The 14,057-nt window shown below is 43.7% G+C and overlaps 1 protein-coding gene across 2 annotated transcripts; it reads left to right on the forward strand.

Annotated features, from left to right (window-relative positions):
• Positions 1-725: 725 nt before the first annotated feature.
• On the forward strand, positions 726-13,158 carry ERFE (erythroferrone). 2 transcript variants are annotated; one of them, XM_066620846.1, is made up of 8 exons: positions 726-1,628; positions 3,587-3,709; positions 4,145-4,247; positions 6,374-6,606; positions 6,971-7,079; positions 7,983-8,073; positions 9,822-9,900; positions 10,915-13,158. In XM_066620846.1, exons 1-8 carry the CDS (start codon positions 1,449-1,451, stop codon positions 11,011-11,013), a joined length of 1,017 nt encoding a protein of 338 aa, XP_066476943.1. In that variant the 5' UTR covers positions 726-1,448; the 3' UTR covers positions 11,014-13,158. The 2 variants fall into 2 exon arrangements, with proteins under 2 accessions (XP_066476943.1, XP_066476944.1); XM_066620847.1 differs by having other exon boundaries at positions 10,943-13,158.
• Positions 13,159-14,057: the final 899 nt, after the last annotated feature.

Genomic DNA, 14,057 nt, shown 5'->3' on the forward strand with positions numbered 1-14,057 from the left:
ACTGAAGTGACTTAAATATAAGAACTTAAATTGAACTGGGAAATGGGTAGGGCTCAAAATCTTACTGACTTTTTTTTGAAGGGGGGGCTGAGGTTTTTGCAGGGAGGTTACAGAGAGAATTCACTTGGTGGAACAGGGCTGGCTTCCCCATCTCATCTACCCTTACTTATTTGTTTTACTTTAATGATTTCCAATTATTCATTTTAATTTATTTTATTATTTATAGCCCACCTTTCTAGAAAAAATGGCACAACTTGAGTGCTTGCCATGGGCTATTTCATTGCTTGCTGCATTCTCAGAAAAGCAGTTCATGCTTGATGATGTCACTTCTGGCCATGATATCACTTCCGAGTGAATGACATCACTGTCTGGTGGGTCTTGGACAGATCGTCATTCTGAAAAGTGGGTCCTGGTGCAAAAAGTTTGAGAACCACTGCTTTAGCCTACTGCACCACACTGGTCACTGATGTTTAAGAGTCCGTTTTCAGTATAAACATAGGTCTCTGTGATGCTTAAGAACTCTCTCTTTGTGTACCAATTTCTCTCTCACAGGCTCTGACACACCAAAGTAGGCTGGGAACTTAAGGTGCACTTTACTGCTGATGCCAATAGATGGCTCTCTACACTCCCTCAAGTGAGTGAAGGAGGTGACTCCTATGAGGCGGGGAATTCAAGCTTATTAAAGGAAGGAAAGGCAGCAAAGAAATTCAGACAGAAGAAGGATGACAGGGGTGCATTGAGAGAGAAGCTTTCTCAGATACCACCAGCCCCCAAACAGGGAAAGCTGCAAGTCAGGTGTCTTCCAGGAAGCCAAAGCTGTCAATAGAGGAGCCCTAAGACTTCTGTGTCTTGACACAGTGTTTTATTGAAGATCTAATAGAGGATCCTAGACTGAGAGAGCAAATTACCCTTACATAATCTGGATGTAGCTCTTCTTTCCAAGGATAAGCACTCCTTGGCTTTAGAGATTTTTGATCAAGCTTTCTAAATTGTGTTGGAGAGACAGCCCTAGGAACTTATTTCAAATTCCTGCTATCCCTTCCTAAGTTTCCTGCCTCCAATTAGGAATTACATTTTATTTTCTGACCTGTGAAAGCACCAGGACCTTGACCTGATCTGGTGTGAGCTCAGTAAAGGATTTCTCTTTCTTGCCCTCCTTTCCGCCCCCGCTTTCTTTTAAAATGTTTTTTGTGTTGTTTTAAGAAGAAATTCTTTTTGAATGGACTGCTTTAAAAAAAATAATCAGGAATTGCTGAAGATATATTGGATATTGTGTCCTGTGGTTTTCCTTTGTGGAATTCCCTGAGGAATATCAGCTGCTGCTGCCTGGAAGGTGCATTGCCCAATTCTCTTAGGCACTAATATTATTCTTGTTCTTGTGAATTTTCTGTCAATGCTTCTATGTATTTGTCTCTGTGAAACCTAACAGTGTAACTGTTTGTCAGAGGATGGCTCCCTGTCCATTGCGATTATTGGCTATGGGGCTGCTTGCAGTAGCATTTTGTGCTGGCTCTATGGAAGATGAGAACCATGGAAGCAGAAGGAGCCAGGGGAAGAAATCCCAATGGAATAACTCTCCTACAGGACAAAGAATGGGTAGCTTTCCCTTGTCATCATCCAATGACCTGGTAAGCACATCTGGTACTCTCAGCTAGCTCACTTGGGGCTTCAATCAATCTCTTAATAATGAAGGTTCCCTTTCAAATTTAGCCAGTTCAGGTCAGCCCTACAGAATGAAAACTGGGGTAGACAGTATTGAAAACAAAGTGGTGCCCAATGAGAGAACAGGATTTATTTTTGGAATGTTATGTAGAGTAACATTCCTTACTGTGTATGGAGAATGTGTAACACTTCCTTACACAATTTGCATGTGAGTGTATTTTCAACCTGCCTTTTCAAATAGCTATATTGTATTCCTACGTAACCTTATGTGCACTTGGAAGCATGCGCCACTAAACTTAATGGAGTCCGTTTTTAGCAATAATCCATTTTACTTTGTACTATTTAAACAGCTGCTTCAGTGTGGATTAAAGCCATTTCTGCCCAATGTTGTATATATGCAACAGGGATCAAATGTGTACACCTGTGGGCTGGGCAAAAATGGGTTAAGTAACCCTGAATAAGGGAATATGGAGGCCCCTGTCATTTAGAAAGAACACTCTCTACAATTTTTTCTGTTTAGGTGGAGAGAAGTAGTTGTTTTGAACTCCTACTATTATTATTATTAATTATTATTAACAGTATTTATATACTGCTTTTCAACTAAAAGTTCACAAAGCGGTTTACAGAGAAAAATCATATAGCTAAATGGCTCCCTGTCCCTAAAGGGCTCACAATCTAAAAAGATGCAAAGGAATACCAGCAAACAGCCACTAGAACAGACACTGCTGGGGTGAGGTGGGCCAGTTACTCTCCCCCTGCTAAAAAAAAGGAGCACCCACTTGAAAAAGTGCCTCTTACCCAATTAGCAGGGTACTACTCACCCTTGAATGGCTGAAACCACAAAGGGAATCTTGTGTGTGTATAGGCTTGAGCAGAAATTGGTTTTGTTGTTTCCATCAAAACCGCCTTTGCATCTGATATTGAATAGCTCAACACTATTTTAGATAATGAGACCACTTCCCCAGTATTAAATCTGTCCCTTAAAAGAGCCAGTACAGTTTCCTTTTCCTATGTAACATGGAGATATTCCAGCTTGACCTGTCTTTATTTTTAGCAGTTATGATAGACCAGCTGTGGAAGAAAGTTGAAGAATCTGAAATATACCAGATCTTAGTAACACAAGAAAACTACTTACTGTTCAATCCAGTAATTGGCACCAAACCTTTAAAAGACACTAATGGCAGCTATGGAGTAGAGTTGTACCCTAAAAATATGGGAGAAACAACCAAAGTGGCCACACTGACTTGTGTGGAAAATCATAGGATAGCTGGCTTCTGTGTGCATAGTGGTATTTGTATAAGTGCTATGGTCACTCTCTGTTAACTCTACAATGTGGAAATCATAGTCAAGAATGATAGATGTATGCAATGTTCAAAAAAATTACCTAGAAGCTCACTGGCCTTCTTTCAACTGTTCCTGCTATTTTGCAGGGAACTGATGAAATCCATTAGGCAGGGACATTTGCAAAGACTAAAAAGGGCATCTTTTGGAATCTGCCCACATAAAAAAAAACATCTGGCAAGGCACACTTGCTGTTAAAGAATGTACAAAACTGTGAGCTTGGAGGCTTTTCCAGCCTTTGTTACTCAAGGAACAGGAAGTCTCCCAGAGCACCTACCTGTGGGAGAGGAGAGAAAACAGCAGCCCAATACATCCTTTCTTTGACATGCAGTTGTTGAACTGTTCTGGTTAATGGCACATGGAAGAGTGATAGAAGACTGTAGGCTGAATGAAATATTTTACATGCAACTGAACTGCTGTCCATCTGAATTCACTGGACCTCATGAAGATGGTCAGCAAAAGGAGACTGCAAAGAGCAGTTTGTGGAAGACTTTTTCTTTTGTTTCCAACTTGTCTCTGAACAGGTATTATTGACCTGTTGATACCTGTGTCATTTCTCTTACATTCTTCTCATTGCATAAAGGAAACAACCACAGGAAAGATCCGCAATCTTTCCCCCTGGGACACCTGGATGCTCTTTTCAAAGCAATCAGATAAAGGGGTGAACAGCAGAAGAAGATGCAAAAGCAAACCTCAAAAGTCCAAGGTAAGCAATGCAAGCCTTACCCATTGGCAAAATGCCTCCAACCATCCAGCTGCTTTTCATTAAGCTATTTCTGCCCAATGTTGTATAAACGCAATATGGATCAAATGTGTACATCTGTGCTGGGCAGGAATGGGTTAAAAAATGATGTTGAGGCACAGTTATTCATTTGCATATGATGTGTGGTTAGCCCCTTTAATGTGGCTTCTAATTGCTGTAATCATATATAGAAGGCACTTTTGCAAGCTGAAAAAGTCATATTCTTTTCCCTTCCTGTGCTGTAGGGATTTCTGGACCCTTGGCCAGCTGGTGAATTAAATGAGTAGCAAACTCCTGGCAGATAGCTGGAAGCAGCCCCAAAACATGAGCATTAATTGCAACAATCAGATAAAAGATCTGATATCTGAACTAAAATACTGTCATGTTTTTGGGTTCCAGTTGGGCATTCCAGGACCACCAGGGCCTGCTGGTCCTCCAGGACCCCCTGGAGCCATAATCACTCGGGAGGAACTGCTAAGGGAATTCCAACTGCTGCTTAAAGGTATGAAATGGAAAAGCACAGCTTACCAAGCAACCATACAATAGTTGGTAGAAGCCCATACATATAGAACAATGAATCAGGAAGTGGTGTCACTGGGGGGGGAGTTACTGACCGCATCAGACGACACCCCCAGCAGGCTAACACCACTAGTGGCCAAAATTTTGAAAACCTTTTGGACAATTTGTACTTTTATAAATATGAATATCATAAGAACATAAGAACAGTCCGGCTAAAAGCCCATCTAGTCCAGCCTCCTGTATCTCACAGTGGCCCACCAAATGTCCCAGGGAGCACACAATACAACAAGAGACCTGCATCATGGTGCCAACCCTTGCATCAGGTATTCTGAGGTAGCCTACTTCTAAAGTCAGGAGGTTGCACATACCCATCACAGCTTGTAACCAGTGACGGACTTCTCCTCCAGAAATTTGTCCAACCCCCTTTTAAAGGCATTCTGGCAGGATGCCATCACCACATCCTGTTTCACAATCTGTGGCAATCATAGTGTGTTACATCGTTGGAAAGGTAATTTCATGCAGAGTGTAATGAAGCGAACTGTATTGAATTATCTATATTCTATTAACAGTTATGGCCAATTAACCAGAAAAAGAAGACAGCTGCCTTATGTAACAAAAAGTGGATTTTTTAAACTCAAAACTGACCAATGAGACTGATTGTTCCAAGCTAATGAGGTGTTACTATAACACAACAGAGAACCAATATGGTGTTACTATGAGTCAGCTCTTAATTCCATGTAAAGCTAATACTAGAGAACTTATTCAGTTGTGTGAGTCATCAAGTTGGCCACCGCTTCTTTGTTGGTTATTGATTTGTTGGGTGACCTGTAAATAAATTACGTTAATGGGGGTTACACAAACCCTAGTGATGCCACTGCATTTAGGCTGGGTGTATGATACTGTAATTTATTCAGTATATTATGGTATTGGGAGGAGATACATCATGGAGTTGACACAATGAGCCCTTGCAGTTGGTGAACCCTAATGGAATCAGGCCTTTAATAATAGGTAATAAAATTGATATTGTTATCTTCATGTGCCTTCTCCGAGGCTCTAGTTTTGGACTTCTACCATCATGATACAGATATTCTTAAAACAGAGGATGAAATTTATGATCCTTTTTTTCTTTGCCATCCATATGTCTCATGATTTTGGTTTTCTCTAAATCCCACCCAATGAACTTGCAATTAGCCTGGGATAGTGGGCAAAGTGGAGCATGCAATGTGAGAGTTAGAACGTTCTCAACAAAAAAAGGATATAGGGTAGAAAAATCCCAACAGAACTGTTGTCTTCCATTGTGGAATTCAAGCTACCAAGCTTGGGCTGTCCTATGTCTGCTTGTTCTATAGTGATATTTCATTATAATTTCAGAAGGTCATAGTATCAACACATAGGAACACTGAAGCCCAAATTAGAAGTTATGAGGATGTCACTGACCCATAAACTCCTAACAATGTCTAAAATACAGCATGTGCCATGGTATCATTGTGCTCAGACTTCCCATTAACAGCAGGCAGTGGTCAATGATCTGCAGTAGGGGCAGAGAACTTCCCCGACCCTCAGAGTGCCTTCTAAGGGCATAAAAATGTCACTTCCAGTTTCCTTCATGAAACCAGAAGTGATGTTTTTTTAGCCCTCGGAGAACTTTACAAGGCTATTGGAGGGTCCGGAAGGCTGCACAAGGCTTCCCCAGCCCTCAGAATATCTCTGGGGGAAAGGTCCTCAGGTGTGGACCTCAGATCAGTGCACAGGGGGTACCATGGGGGGTGTACTGTGGGGGGGGGCCATGCCAACCCTTCAAATCTGGCACATTTGTCCTCCTTGTCCCCCCTCAGGTACACCACAGGAAGTCAGCTACCTCAGAATGCCAAATACAAGGGAATAGCAACAGGATGCCGGAGTCTTGTGTGCTACGAGGCAGCCAGTGGGCCACTGTAATGTTCTAGATGACCTCCAGGAACCCTACCAATTTTACCATTCCAACTTGGCAAAATAATTGGTAACAGACCTGGCAGTCATCTTGTGTGAACTGGCTTTACTATTGTTTGGACCTTAGCTTCCAGATACAGCATGTTTATGGTCACATGACTCTGTGTTCTGGTTGCTCAGGAATAATCAGGAAGCAGGAAAGAATTAATTTCAAAACCTGCGACAACTGCCAGGAGGAGGAGGAGCAGGAGGAGGATGGGGACAGTGAAGAAGAGAACTTCTTGGCCCAGATTACTGGTCCACTGCTAGAAAGCAAAGAGCAAGTGCAAGTAGCAGCAGCTTTCCACTGCCGGACGCGGAAGAACATTTCCATTGAACGACGATCACTTCAAGAACTTCAGCTCTATTACATAGTGAGTAGAGAAGGGAAAGGAAATAATCTCCAGCTGGTGCCACATCATTTTTCTCACAATAGCCAATGCCTACAAACCTACCATGGGGAAGATGGCCTTTATCTCAATGTCTCTAAAGGGAGACAACCAACCTTATGAATGCTGAGCTGAATCAACAAACCACTTCCCCATTGTTAAGCTTGCCATAGTTTGTTCTTTATCAGTGTGTCCCATTAAGTAACTCTCTTTTGGTCCATGATACCCCTGAGTATCTGGATCATGTTCCCTAAAGGGGCCTAGTTCAGACCTCTAGCCTCAAGCACCGTAGGGAAAGGTGGAAGGATTGTCTTAAGTATTCACTCTCCTTTATTCTCTTTATTCTTAGCCAAAAAAATGGGAAATGTTCCATCGCGGCATTGGGTTAAACCTTACCAGTGGACAATATGTTGCACCTGTCAGTGGCTACTACATCTTCACTGCCACACTGCAGATAGGTAAGTGCTCTAAGCTGGGTTCTTCAATAGATACTCAGAGGTCTGAGGCTGTCAGGTGATTTAAAGTTAAACCAGCAGTGCTTTCCAAGGCTTACCACACTAGGCCAGATTCCTCCTCCCCCCCCCCCCATTTAGAGGAATGCAACTGGGCTCCAAAATAGAAAAGTGTTTAAAAAGTAAAACACCTGCTTGACTGCACACATTCTGGAAATACAAATCTAGAATGGTGAATTCTGGTATAAATTTCACTCCACTCTTGTGAAAATTTCTGATTTCTGACCTTGGACAGAACTCCAAGGTATGGGGAGAAATTCAGCAGAGGAAAATTCCATTAACATCCTTCATAGTGTCACAAAAAGAGGGGCTGCTTGACTAACAAATGCCTTGCTAGTGATCAAATTCTCCTGTCAACTTGTTCAAATGGAACTTTGTTACCCTTGAAAATACTTAGCAGAGATCAAATGGCCAGAAGGCCCAAAAGGTTATTTTAGTGCAGAGTGCAGCACTGCTGAGTTATGAAGTTTGGATGTGGCTTTTAGGCACTAAAGAAATTCATTTCTGGGAGTGCCATAACCCAGAGATGGAACCTGCATGCAAAAGACATGCTCTATCTTAACAATATTGAGTGAGATCAATTGATGGGCTGGTTCAGTACAAGGCAGCTTCTCGTTTCTTGATTAAGGTCCCAATCCTATCCAATTTTCCAGGCATGCCAATGGGCATATGCTAAATCCTGCAGTGGCGAGGGCAGTCAGAGGCCTCCTTGCAGCTGCACCGATGCTGGAAAGTTGGATAGGATTGGGCCCTAAAGCAGTAAAAGTAGTGTTCAGCTGCTGTGGATAAGAGTTTCCTTCCAGGAGCCCCCTGTGTGTTCCTGGCATGATTAGTTCCTGTGTGTTGCAGTTCCAGGGGATCATCCAAAGAAAAATCCAACACGGACCCGGGATCGCCTTCGCTTGCTAATCTGCATTGAGTCACTCTGCCACCAGAACATGTGAGTATGTATGGCAGAAGTACTCTAGCACAATAAAGATATCACCTATCTCAAGGAACAGAAGGTGGGATGCTGAACATTTTAACCTTCCAAGCAACTCTCTGAGGTTAAGTGACTTGTCCAAAGATTCCCTTGGAAGCTCACTAGTTGAGCAGGTGCACTCTCCTACTCTTCAGACCCTGTTGTGAAAGTATGAACACCTCTGACCCACAACTGCCTTCCACATCCCATTGTTCCTTCTTGCAATCTCAGATAACATGCCTGGCAGCACATCAGCCTAAGGACCTATTCCTCTATTAAGGTCCCTTATGAGAGCAGCTCACTAGGAGTTTATTCTGCAGCTGTTCCACACAGGTTCTCTCTGCAAGCCTTTTATCTGCCAAAGCAGTGCAATTCTCTGGAGCATCTTCACATTAGGAAATGTTTTCTGAAGACGCCCACGTGAGAATTGCTGTAGGCTCCAACATTGAGAATGATACTGTCTTTCATATTCCTTTTTTCAAACATGCTGGTTTGAGTATGCTGAGACCACTCAGTGGCACATTTAGGGAAAATGTTTTAAGAGCTCTTCCCCTCTTCACTTCAAGCTGTGCAAATGACCTTCACAATAGAGTAATACCTTCTTGAAACAGACATGCCTGGATACCTGGAGGAATGTAAAGAACACAGTGCAATGTTGGTTTCTCATTCACTCCATTCAGAATAAATGTCAACGACAACTGCCTCTGCTGTCATTCAGAGGTTATCTTGAAGACTTTCTGGGGTAAGATGTGCCAGAGGTCTATAGGGCACCCTTATAGCTTTGCCATTATTTGCTGTGCTTCAGTTATCTCCTTTGTCTTGTCTTTTGAGGTTGAACACTACGCATGTCTGTTGCATATCAGATTCTGAGAAGACAACTGGCACAGACATGGGCAGCCCAATTCTATCCTCCCTGGTGCTGCTGGTTACAGTGGCGCCTAAATGGCTACTACTGTATCCAGCGGTGCCTGGGAGGCTGCCAGAGGTCTCCACGGGGGAATGGGAATTTCATCCCCTTCACCTAATGAAAGCCCCAGGCCCTACAATGGGGCTACTTAAGTCTGTGCCAGCTATTGTGCTGGTGCAGACTTAAGAAGTCCCAGGGGTCAGGCTTTGTAGCCCGACACAGGGCATAGGATCCGGATGCCTCCACAGGTTCCTTCCCCAGTTCTGTCCTCCCTTCAACCTGAAAAGCTGCACTACCCCCTGGCTGTGCTACTTACCCCTCGAGGCTCATCACAGAAGTACTGCTAGTGCTGAGGCTCAGCATTGACTGGAGTGCCAGGGCTCCCTCCTCCCCAGGTGCCACAAATGTGCTTTATGGTATGTTTGTGATGCCCTGTGCCAGCAGTATGCTCAAGCTCTTAGGATTGGGCTCCAATTGATATCATGTTAAAGCCATCATCTGCTAAACAATGCACAGTGCACAAGCTCTAAGAATGCTGTAGCAACCCAGTCACTATGCTATGGTAGCCTCATCCATACAGACGAAACCTTTTATGCCATTCCTCCCTTTGGCTGTCTTGATTCAGTCTAGCCAGTTCCCTTCACCTGTATTCACTCACATAATAAAACTGAGCAAAAGGAAAATAGCAACAGGTGATAAAGGCTGGTTAGATTTTAGGAACAATGGTGCATGTAGTATTTTCATATTTTAGAAAAGGAAATAGCCTGTTCTTGTTTAGTCCCGTAATGCTGATGAAGATACTGTCTTCTGTTGCTTTCAGATCTCTGGAAACACTGAGCGGCTGGGATGGAAGCAATGAACATTTCACTACTTCAATCAGTGGAATTCTCTTCCTGCTGGTGAGTATCTGCAAACTAATGTATGTACAAAGACAACAGCTTCAATGGCCAAAAGCCATAATGGGAAGCCAAGAACATCAAAGCTTGAAGGTAGCAGAGGGAATCTAAGGAGAATGTCCCATTTGGGTCCGTACAAAGCCAGTTTTGTAATATGTGAACCGAGATTAAGGTGCATTCCTGAAGAGCTGATGGGCCAGTGCAAGGAACCACCCATGTTGCGAAAGTGCTGAAAAGCACTTTCATGCTACCTGGAGAGGAGGGAGGCTGGCCCAGGCCCCATTGGGCTGGCACAAAAGGTGAGACCATGCTGGCCAAGCTAGGCTGCCGCGGGGAGCATGGGGAGGGCAGGAGGGAGGCGTTTCAGGGCATGTGAGGGGACAGGGCCAGGATTCAGCACTTATACTGGATCCTATCCACATGCCCAGGCAGCCCGGGGCAGCTCAGATCTGTGCCACTTCTTTAATCCCATTGGGGCTGCTGTAGCTTGCCCCAGGCTAAGTCACAACTGGCCTCAACCCTGTCTTGGATGACAAATCTGCAAATTATTTTCTCCCTACTGAATCTAGCAGGCAAAAGCAATTGATTCCAAGGACAACTGCTTCTTTATTCAGGCAACTGTAGAGCCCTATTCAGGTGGTCATTCTGAACCCATGGAGGATTACACACTGGTGTACCATTCCACCATACCCCTGCTTTCTTTGCATTCACTGCTTATTTGCAGCAGCATTCTAGAATCTCAGCCGAACACTCAATGCGAGAATATGGCCAGAGGACGTTGGCATCAGGGTCACAGCTGACCAATATGCTCCCATCTCTGTCCCACCATGTTCATTAACATGCCTAAAGAGAGCTTACATCTCTGGGATAAACAAATTATGAATGATCTACTAGGCACATACAGCATTTTAAGGAATGGTACAGACATAATCATCCCAGGGTAGTACAGTAGTTTATTGCAGCATAGAACTGATCTTGCTTGACTGCTTGAGTAAACCTTTAGCTTCTCTGTTGCAGGCTGGCCAGTATGCTTCTGTTTTTGTAGACAATGGAACTGGCTCTTCCCTCATCATCAGAAGTGGATCAGACTTTAGTGCTATCCTCTTGGGCATCTGAATGACCCCACAGCTGCCTGCCACTAAGTGGAAACCTTGCTTTTTATCAGCTTAACTTGCTAACTTTAACCCCTTCAATCAAGTGTGTAGAGCTGGCAACGCCAGAAAGCAGCCCAATTCCTATTTGTACAAAGGCAAGCAAACCACCTGTTGCTGTTCAATGGCTAAGCTTTCTAAGGTGAAGGAAGGAATGCTGGCACAGCATAGTAAACTGGAACAAGAAAGTAGTGAAGAGACAAAAATGCCCTGATCTTAGACTGTCACCTGATATGCATGTATTTCATAGTTGATTTTTAGTGATGGTGCTCAAAATTAGTTTATTCAGTGTTCACTACTCATCACAGGAAGGCATAAAGGATCAAATGGTGAGGAGACTTTTTTACTGATGTATTTGTTCACTTTCCCTTCCTGCACAAGAATTTTGACAAAAGAGGATATGCTTTGCATGTAGAAGGACCCAGATCTAGTCCCAGGCATCTCAAGATAAAGGACAGAAGCCCTCCCAGTCAAAGAGCCTGAAAGGCCAGACTGCTTCTCACAGTAGAGGGTAGTGATCTGACAGTAAAAGATAGCTTCAGGTCTACCATATGTCTGGCAATTCTCCCAACTGCCATGGAATGCTGTCATTGCTTTGTGCTGGATGGTGCCATTTCTGCCCAACGTTGCATATATGCAACAGGGACCAAAAGTGTATACCTGAGGGCTGGGCAAAAAAATGGGTTAACCTATCCATGATGATGCAATTTGTCACACAGTGGCTAGCAAATTTTGATCAGCTTTGATTAAGGTCTTAGGCTGAAATTCTATGCATACTTATCTGGGAGTAAGCCTTATTGACTAGAATGGGACTCATTTCTGAGTAGACATGCATAGGATTGGACTGTTAGGCAGTTTAAGCCCTCACCTAGTCAAAGGATCTGTGTTGGCTGAAAAGTATCAGACCTCCCTTTCCTGGTGGAACTGAGTGGGGAAATGAGAAATAGTACATAATTTGGGCCATTAATGCAGCACCCATCTAAGCGTTTCTGTAGCAGAGCAAGTTTATACAATTATGTGCTCAGGTCTCCACTGGTGACGTGACAGAGAAAGAGCATGGTGCTCAGTTTCTTAGTACTTGTCCTTATTTTCCTTGTGGCTGCCAGACCTGCAGAGTGATATCCAAGAATTTTAACACAGCCCAACACCACCCTCTTTTACAACAGCAAGCTGGGCACGTAGACAGGCCTTTGAACTGTTCTTGGGTTTTTTTAAACTTTCAGAAAGGGGGGAAGCTACTTATCTATTTGAGCCTAGGAAGACACTTGTGTAACAGGTCTTCCCAGCTGCTCTACAGTACATAATCACTATCTACAAGCCAGTTAAAAAAAAATAAAGAACTTTCTCAGTACACCAAAGAACATTTGATACAACATAAATTTTCCCAGGGACTAGCAACAAACTCTACTGCAATATGATTTGTTTCTTGGGCCTCTACCCCAGGGATGAGTAGAGGCAATTTCCCATATGATGTTAATTTTAAAAAGAGTTATATGATACAGTCATTCAGAAACAGAACCACTACTGATTGCCAATGGGAGGGATTTGCATTTAATGTTCATGTGAACAACTCTTGCATATAGAAAGATAACATGCCTTCTAGGCTAGCTTACTACATGCAAGGAGTTTGTTTGTTTTTTACTGCAAAGGAAAATTTTAACAAGCAACCCTTCCCCACACTCCTTCAATGTTCTCTGAAGAATCAGAGACAGATAAGAGGGAGAAAGTTAATTCTTCTTAAAGCCAAAAGCAACTCCTAAGGCTGATCAGAAGGCATAGGCATCTGCAGAATATGTTCGGTTTCAGAGTTCCGTACTTTGGAAATGGGGAAAATTCTCAGTATGCAGTGCATCCACCCTCCTCTCCCTGGAAATGCCACCAAGCTTGATAAGAGCAAAGTGGTGCCCTGCCCTGTAGCACGATCAGCATTAACTTCCACATTGTTACGCTTCTGTAACATATCCTTACCTACAAGCATGTATTAATGTATGCTATGAAGTATTTTATGAAAAGCTATTTATTGTACTATAATAAGGAATATATATTTATGCACTTCATTTGTTGCTGAAATGCATTTAGTGTCATTAAAAGTAAGCAAATAAGGAATCCATCTCTGGCTGTAGAGTGGCTAAAACAAACGAGGGGGGGAGTCACAAACAAATGGGGAAGATCACAACACAGCCCATCTTTAATTTTGGAGCTATGGATTTGCTCTGCGTTCTCAGACTTCTATTTTACTCTTCATTCTGACTAGCCTGGACCACAAATGTGCAAGCTTCAGGCTGAGAGTCTGCTTTTGTTAGTTGCAAGAGGGACCTGTATTTCCCCCCACCCAAATGCCCACTCTTTGCCTCCTCTCTCAGCTTTACATAAGTAGGTATCTTAATTCCGGTTGGGGGGGGGGGTTGTAGAGGATTAAGTACATATATGGAATCTTGAATTCCTATTGACAAAAAGGTACATACAGTACTTTTCATCATCTTGGGTAAGACACCTCTTCCTGGACACTTTTTGGACAACAGGAGTGCAGGAAAGAATGACCATCCCCACTTTACAGAGTTTCATAAGAAGCACATGAAGATCCAGTAAGGCAGGGCTTTTCAAACTGGGGCGTCGCGATGCCCCAGCCTGAGGGCCCAGGCCTCTTTCCTCTTAAGGGGTGGGGGCAGTGAGGAGGCAGGGAAGAAGCAGCGAATGTGATTCCAAGTTTCACGTTGCTCAGGGGGCTACAGGGAGCCCTGCGCAACCTTCTGCAGGGCTCCCCAAAGCTTCAGAAGTGTAAGTGGAACGATTGCACTCCACTTCCGGTTTAGCAGAGGTGGGGCGCAATCGCACTGCTTTTGCTTTCAAAGCTTTGGGGAGCCCTGCGGAAGGTTGTGCAGGGTTCCTCGCACCCCTGGACCGCTGCAGGAGGCTCTGGTAAGTACAGACAAGCCCCTGAAGCCCCCTGAGCAACACAATCCTGGGGATCACATCACTGCCTCCCCCCGCTCCTGCAAGAACTTAGAG

This window comes from Tiliqua scincoides, chromosome 3 (genome assembly GCF_035046505.1).
Source record: "Tiliqua scincoides isolate rTilSci1 chromosome 3, rTilSci1.hap2, whole genome shotgun sequence".
Taxonomy (NCBI): Eukaryota; Metazoa; Chordata; class Lepidosauria; order Squamata; family Scincidae; genus Tiliqua; species Tiliqua scincoides.